The 7,404-nt window shown below is 44.3% G+C and overlaps 1 protein-coding gene and 1 pseudogene across 2 annotated transcripts; one reads left to right on the top strand and one right to left on the bottom strand.

The window, feature by feature from the left end:
* Positions 1–1,165: 1,165 nt before the first annotated feature.
* Positions 1,166–2,869, bottom strand: LOC306645435 (protein AF-9-like; annotated as a pseudogene). Its single transcript, XR_013766900.1, has 3 exons — positions 2,730–2,869; positions 1,584–2,667; positions 1,166–1,476 (listed from the first exon to the last, which is right to left on the bottom strand). The product of XR_013766900.1 is annotated as a protein AF-9-like (transcript).
* Positions 2,870–3,754: 885 nt separating this feature from the next.
* LOC306645491 (B-cell lymphoma 6 protein) lies at positions 3,755–7,164 on the top strand. Its single transcript, XM_079113384.1, has one exon. The coding sequence runs from the start codon at positions 3,983–3,985 to the stop codon at positions 6,101–6,103; it is 2,121 nt and encodes a 706-aa protein (XP_078969510.1). The 5' UTR covers positions 3,755–3,982; the 3' UTR covers positions 6,104–7,164.
* The last annotated feature ends 240 nt before the right edge of the window (positions 7,165–7,404 follow it).

The following is a 7,404-nucleotide window of genomic DNA, read 5'->3' as shown; positions in this document are numbered from 1 at the left end:
CAAGAATGGAGGAAGGAGGGACTGTATAGAGGGAAAAGAGAGGTGGGAGGGGTGGGGGGAAGGAAAAAAATAACAGAATGAATCAAACATCATTACTCTATGTAAATTTATGAATATGCAAATGGTATGCTGTTACTCCATGTACAAACAGAAACAACATGTATCCCATTTGTTTACAATAAAAATAAATTTAAAAAAATAAAATATAATAGTTTAAGAGAATCATATGTGAACAAACAAAAATCTGATTCCTGGTTTTACAATAAAGAGCCACGCTGGCAGCTAAAGAGAGCTGAACCTCTAATAAATAGATCCAAGTTAAGAATTTCTACATTTCTTTAGAAAACAGGGCTGGAATTCTTTTTTTTTTTTTTCCTTGTTCCAAATGCTGATCCTGCGGAATGCCTTTACTTCCATATTTACCTAATATTATAACAGTAAAACAGACACAAGAATGTCAATGACAGCTCAACAATGCTGCAGTCAGGACATTTACAGGTCCGCTCTTGTTGTAAGTCCTACGGGTTTACCAACTAAGGCTAGACAGAAAGTCATATGATCCTATTTGGTGCCTTTTCTACCATGGTCCAAGATCATTACATGGATATAGCCAAGGTCTGGCCCCCACTTTCAGGAAAAAGACCACAAAGAAGAAAATCAAAGTGGCTATTTGGTCCCCCCAGTTGAAAATTTGTGTCCTGGAACAGGAAAAACAAAAGGTGGAAAATACAGACTGCAACGAGTTAAAGGACTTGGAAAAAGTTGGTGGAAAGTGGCACGGTGTACAAGTAAGGTCACTGGGCTGGGGATGGCAAGGGTGCTGCATTGAAAGAGCATCCACGGGACCAAGTACTCATAGTGTCTGGTGGTGTCATTCCCTCAACGACTTTAGAATATCTGTATGCGATAATAAATAGATCAGTTACGTAATAAGGCAGTGTGTTGAGTATGCGTTCATCCTGTGGAATGAACCACCACGGAGAGACATGATAACATACACATTCTTTAAGTTTTCTTGTGTTGTGTTTGCTTTGTTTGTTTTCAAGGCTATCCAGGCTAACTCTTCCCGGGGATTTCCTTGGAGAGAAGAGTGGTCCGCTGAGACTGGTTTGCTTAACCTCTCCTTTATCAAGAGATAATGACTGGCTTTAAAGGAAAATAAAGCTGAAGGTTGTTTGATGTTTATTTTTTCCCTTTTGGTTGCATCATTCTGAGTGTTTTCATATAAACAACAACAACAACAAAAAATCACAACCAAAAAAAAAAAAGAGCAATAGTTTTTGACGCATCCAGTTGTATCCTCAGGATGTTCCAGATGTTTCCAGGTAATTCTGTAGTTTACGGACTGTAGTTTTGTCCAGCGAGCAAAGATCAAAATCAAATGTTGTGTTTGTGATATGAAAGTGTCCAGTTTCTTCTATAAGGTTCACAATATGAGAGAGTTGAGCATCACAGAATTTGGTATCCAATGGGGACCTGGAACTGATGCTCTCTGGATGCCAAGGAAGGAATGTACCTTCAAAGTACTAGATGTGACTTGGGTTAAGCCACTCAAATTCTGCTCCTCCAACCCCTGTACTTACTGTTGCAGAATGTGTCTTTCCCTCAGCGTCATCAACCTTCTGTGAAGCTCCACCAGCTCGTCCAGTTATGCCTGGAGGAGAAGGGCACTCTTGTCACATTCACCATTCTTTATCTGCTTATCTGACTTGCTTTGCTTTATTGGACTCTTCACTTCAAGAATCTGGTTGTTGTTGGTTTTTAATAATGGCGGTGGAGGTTCATGATGTAGGGGCGAAGAAGCAGAGCTGCTTTCACTATCACTGCCATCACTTAAGCTAACTCTGCGACTTCTGCTGCCTCCTCTATTTATAGGTCTTTCCATTTCTGAGTCGTTGTCATTATCCTCTGCCGCATCTGATTCCTCCTCATTGTCATCAGAATGCAGATCTTTCATTATAGACCTTAAAGGACCTTGTTGCCTGGTCTGGGACGGTGTGAAGCTGGAGCTGGAGCCGGACTGAGCTACTCCGAATCAGATTTAGAGGACATATTCTCCTCCACGTCTGACTCATTGGGATCCACGATGTCATCGAATGGTGGTAATGCTGACTTCTTCTTTTCTGATGCCTCACTTTCAATTTTGACCTTTCCCATCTTGACATGAGATTTATCTTTTATCTGTTTTTTGTCAGCAGAGCAAGTGAGTATCAGTGGTGGTGCACTAGAAAAACTTAAATAAAGCCTCTGAGCTACTCTTTTTCCTTTTTTTGGCTGAGAGTTCTTCAGAATCTGAAATGGGGGGCCTCTTACTAGGAGCCTTCTTATCTTGCTGTCCACTGGTGATGGTAAGTTACTGTCAGGTTTTGGCTCTTTTGACATGGGTTTAGGTTCCTTGAAGGCCATCTTTGGAACTATTTTCTCTTCTTTCAGTGGTTTATTTTCTTTGGGTTTCTTAGAGGATTCTTCGGAAGATTTGTTGTGATCCCTGGAAGGTTCTTTGAAGGCACTTTTATGTTCTCTGGGGTCTTTAGAAGGTTTTTCCTTGTGCTCCTTCATTAATTTGTGAGGCTTTGAAAAACTGGTACTGCTGCTGCTGCTGCTGCTGCTGCTGCTGCTGCTGCTGCTGCTGCTGCTGCTGCTGATATGAATACTTCTATTAGGGTCCTTCCAGGACATGACACATGGGAAATCTCCTAAGGCAGCACAGCGTTCAGAACCTTTCACACCCCTCCTGCCTTCAGCAACTTTCTTCTAAAATCCTCTGTGGGGTTGTTGAAAGTTAGCTTTTCACAGCGGAGGTGATTCACTGGTGGATGGCCTTCAAGATGCAGGAATAAGTCATAATCAAAGCGGACTTTCTTAGGTTCTTCCTAGCATGTGTGGGGCACTGGGTTCGATTCTTGTTTTTAAAATAAACCTCAATTGGCAAAATGAAACTTGTCAATGTCTTCAGTATTTTCTATTTTGTTGGAATATAGATTTTCAAAGTAGCTTCTCATTATGTTATGTATTTCAGTGGTGTCTGTCATGATATTTCCTTTTTCATCATGAATTTTAGTAATTTGAGTTTTCTCTCTCCTCTTTGTTAGTGTGGCTAAGGGTTTGTCTATTTTGTTTACTTTTTCAAAGAAACAACTTTTTGTTTTGTCAATTTTTTGAATTGTTTCTTTTGTTTCAATTTCATTGATTTCAGCTCTGATTTTAATTATTTCCTGTCTTCTACTACTTTTAGTGTTATTCTATTCTTTTTCTAGGGCTTTGAGATGTAATGTTAGGTCATTTATTTGTTGATTTTTATTCTTTTCTTGAATGCACTCCATGCAATGAATTTTCCGGTTAGTACTGCTTTCATAGTGTCCCAGGGATTTTTGATACATTGTATCGTTGTTCTCATTTACCTCTAAGAATTTTTTTATCACCTCCCTGATGTTTTCTGTTATCCATGCTTCATTCAATAGCACAGTATGTAGTCTCCAGGTATTGGAGTAATTTCTGTTTTTTATTTTGTCATTGATTTCTACTTTCATTCCATTATGATCTGATAGAACACAAGGTAGTATCTCTATTTTTTTGCATTTACTAAGGGCTGCTTTGTGGCATAACATATGGTCTATTTTAGAGAAGGTTCCATGTGCTGCTGAGAAGTTTATTTGCTCTTGATGGATAGAATATTCTATATATGGACGTTCCGGGAATGAGAGGGCTGTGCCATTCCCCTCACTGCCCCTTGCCTTGGCGGAGTAACAGGAAAAAAAAAAAAAAAAAAAAAAAAAAGGCATACACAATGTTAGCTACCGAAAACTTTTATTTGAATGTAACGAGATTAAGGGCCGCCGCAGTCATACCACCCGGCCTCCGCCGCGCCATCGGGGTTTGAGGCGGATGGGCAGCGGTGCCAGCGGATCGCCTCGGGCTGGGCGGTCCCTGGAAGACAGTTTTTAAGCAAAATTTTGGACTGTGAAGCAAGGCATTGGACAAGATGGCCTCCCCGGCTGACAGTTGTATCCAGTTCACGCGCCATGCCAGTGATGTTCTCCTTAACCTTAATCGCCTCCGAAGCCGTGACATCTTGACTGATGTTGTCATCGTGGTGAGCCGTGAGCAGTTTAGAGCCCATAAGACAGTCCTCATGGCCTGCAGCGGCCTTTTCTACAGCATCTTCACAGACCAGTTGAAATGCAACCTTAGTGTGATCAATCTGGATCCTGAGATCAACCCTGAGGGGTTCTGCATCCTTTTGGACTTCATGTACACATCTCGGCTCAACCTGAGGGAAGGCAACATCATGGCCGTGATGGCCACAGCTATGTACCTGCAGATGGAGCATGTCGTGGACACTTGCCGGAAGTTTATCAAAGCCAGTGAAGCAGAGATGGTTACAGCCATCAAGCCTCCTCGTGAAGAGTTCCTGAATAGCCGAATGCTGATGCCCCAAGACATCATGGCCTACCGGGGTCGTGAGGTGGTAGAGAACAACCTACCGCTAAGGAACACCCCTGGATGTGAGAGCAGAGCCTTTGCCCCCAGCCTGTATAGTGGCCTATCCACACCACCAGCCTCTTATCCCATGTATGGCCACCTCCCGGTCAGCAGCTTCCTCTTCTCTGATGAGGAGTTACGAGATTCCCGGATGCCTGTGGCCAATCCTTTTCCCAAGGAGCGGGCCCTCCCATGCGATAGTGCCAGGCCAGTGCCCAGTGAGTATAGCCGGCCAGCCATGGAGGTGTCCCCCAGTATGTGCCACAGCAACATCTACTCACCCAAGGAGGCCGTCCCAGAAGAGGCACGAAGTGACATGCACTACAGTGTGGCTGAGGGCCCCAAGCCTGCTGCCCCCTCAGTCCGGAATGCCTCATACTTCCCCTGTGACAAGGCCAGCAAAGAAGAAGAAAGGCCCTCTTCAGAGGATGAGATCGCCCTGCATTTCGAGCCCCCCAATGCACCCCTGAACCGGAAGGGTCTGGTTAGTCCTCAGAGTCCTCAGAAATCTGACTGCCAGCCCAACTCCCCCACAGAATCTTGTAGTAGCAAGAATGCCTGCATCCTTCAGGCCTCTGGCTCCCCTCCAGCTAAGAGCCCCACTGACCCCAAAGCCTGCAACTGGAAGAAATACAAGTTCATCGTGCTCAACAGCCTCAACCAGAATGCCAAACCAGAGGGGCCTGAGCAGGCTGAGCTGGGACGCCTCTCCCCACGAGCCTACACTGCCCCACCTGCCTGCCAGCCACCCATGGAGCCGGAGAACCTTGATCTCCAGTCTCCAGCCAAGCTCAGTGTCAGTGGAGAGGACTCCACCATCCCTCAAGCCAGCCGGCTCAATAACATCGTCAACAGGTCTCTGACAGGCTCACCCCGTAGCAGCAGTGAGAGCCACTCGCCACTCTACCTGCACCCCCCCAAGTGTACTTCCTGTGGTTCTCAGTCCCCGCAGCATGCAGAGATGTGCCTGCATACCAGTGGCCCTGCCTTCCCGGAGGAGACTGGAGAGACCCAGTCTGAGTACTCGGATTCCAGCTGTGAGAACGGGGCCTTCTTCTGCAATGAGTGTGACTGCCGCTTCTCTGAGGAGGCCTCGCTCAAGAGGCACACGCTGCAGACCCACAGTGACAAACCCTACAAGTGTGACCGCTGCCAGGCCTCCTTCCGCTACAAGGGCAACCTCGCCAGCCACAAGACTGTCCACACAGGCGAGAAACCCTATCGTTGCAACATCTGTGGGGCCCAGTTCAACCGGCCGGCCAACTTGAAGACCCATACTCGAATTCACTCTGGAGAGAAACCCTACAAATGCGAAACCTGTGGAGCCAGATTTGTACAGGTGGCCCACCTCCGTGCCCATGTGCTCATCCACACTGGCGAGAAGCCCTATCCCTGTGAAATCTGTGGCACCCGTTTCCGGCACCTTCAGACTCTGAAGAGCCACCTGCGCATCCACACGGGAGAGAAACCTTACCATTGCGAGAAGTGCAACCTGCATTTTCGCCACAAAAGCCAGCTGCGACTTCACTTGCGCCAGAAGCATGGCGCCATCACCAACACCAAGGTGCAGTACCGCGTGTCGGCCACTGACCTGCCTCCGGAGCTCCCCAAAGCCTGCTGAAGCATGGAGTGTTGATGCTTTTCTCTCCAGCCCCTTCTCAGAGTCTACCCAAAGGATACTGTAACACTTTATGATGTTCATCCCATGATGTAGTGCCTCTTTCATCCACTAGTGCAAATCATAGCTGGGGGTGGGGGTGGGGTCGGGGCCTGGGGGGCGGGAGCCGTGGCAGCTCCCAGCCCCCCCTGCTGCCATAAACCATTAAGAAAATAATATTGCTTCTCCTATGTGTACGGCGAACCATGTCAGCAAAAAGCAAAATCATTTTATATATCAAAGTGGGGGAGTACGCAGAAGTTCTGACTTGACAGTCTGCAAAATGAGGAATGTATATGTTTTGTGGGAACAGATGTTTCTTTTGTATGTAAATGTGCATTCTTTTAAAAGACAAGACTTCGGTATGTTATCAAAGAGAGGGCTTTAATTTTTTTAACCAAAGGTGAAGGAATATATGGCAGAGTTGTAAATATATAAATATATATATATAATATAAATATATATAAACCTAAAAAAGATATATTAAAAATATAAAACTGCGTTAAAGGCTCGATTTTGTATCTGCAGGCAGACACGGATCTGAGAATCTTTATTGAGAAAGAGCACTTAAGAGAATATTTTAAGTATTGCATCTGTATAAGTAAGAAAATATTTTGTCTAAAATGCCTCAGTGTATTTGTATTTTTTTGCAAGTGAAGGTTTACAATTTACAAAGTGTGTATTAAAAAAACAAAAAGAACAAAAAAAGCTGCAGAAGGAAAAATGTGTAACTTTGTTCTAGTTTTCAGTCTGTATATACCTGTACAACGTGTCCTCACGGTGCCTTTTCTCAGACGTTTTCAGTGATGGACGAGTGTGCGCCATCCCTTTTTGAAGTGTAGGCAGACACAGGGACTTGAAGTTGTCACTAACTAAACTCTCTTTGGGAATGTTTGTCTCATCCCATTCTGCGTCATGCTTGTGTTGTAACTACTCCGGAGACAGGGTTTGGCTGTGTCTAAACTGCATTACCGCGTTGTAAAATATAGCTGTACAAATATAAGAATAAAATGTTGAAAAGTCAAAAAAAAAAAAAAAAAAAAAAAAAAAAAAAAAAAAAGAATATTCTATATATGTCTGTTAAGTCTAAGTTATTGATTGTATTATTGAGTTCTATGGTTTCTTTGTTTAGTTTTTGTTTGGAAGATCTATCCAGTGGTGACAGCAGTGTGTTAAAGTCACCCATAATTAATGTGTTGTGGTCTATTTGATTCCTGGAATTGAGAAGGATTTGTTTGATATACATGGATGCACCATTGTTTGGG

Source organism: Sciurus vulgaris (assembly GCF_902686455.1).
Source record: "Sciurus vulgaris genome assembly, chromosome: 15".
Lineage (NCBI taxonomy): Eukaryota > Metazoa > Chordata > Mammalia > Rodentia > Sciuridae > Sciurus > Sciurus vulgaris.
Note: the sequence above shows the minus strand (reverse complement) of the source record. Positions and strands in the feature narration are given on the sequence as shown.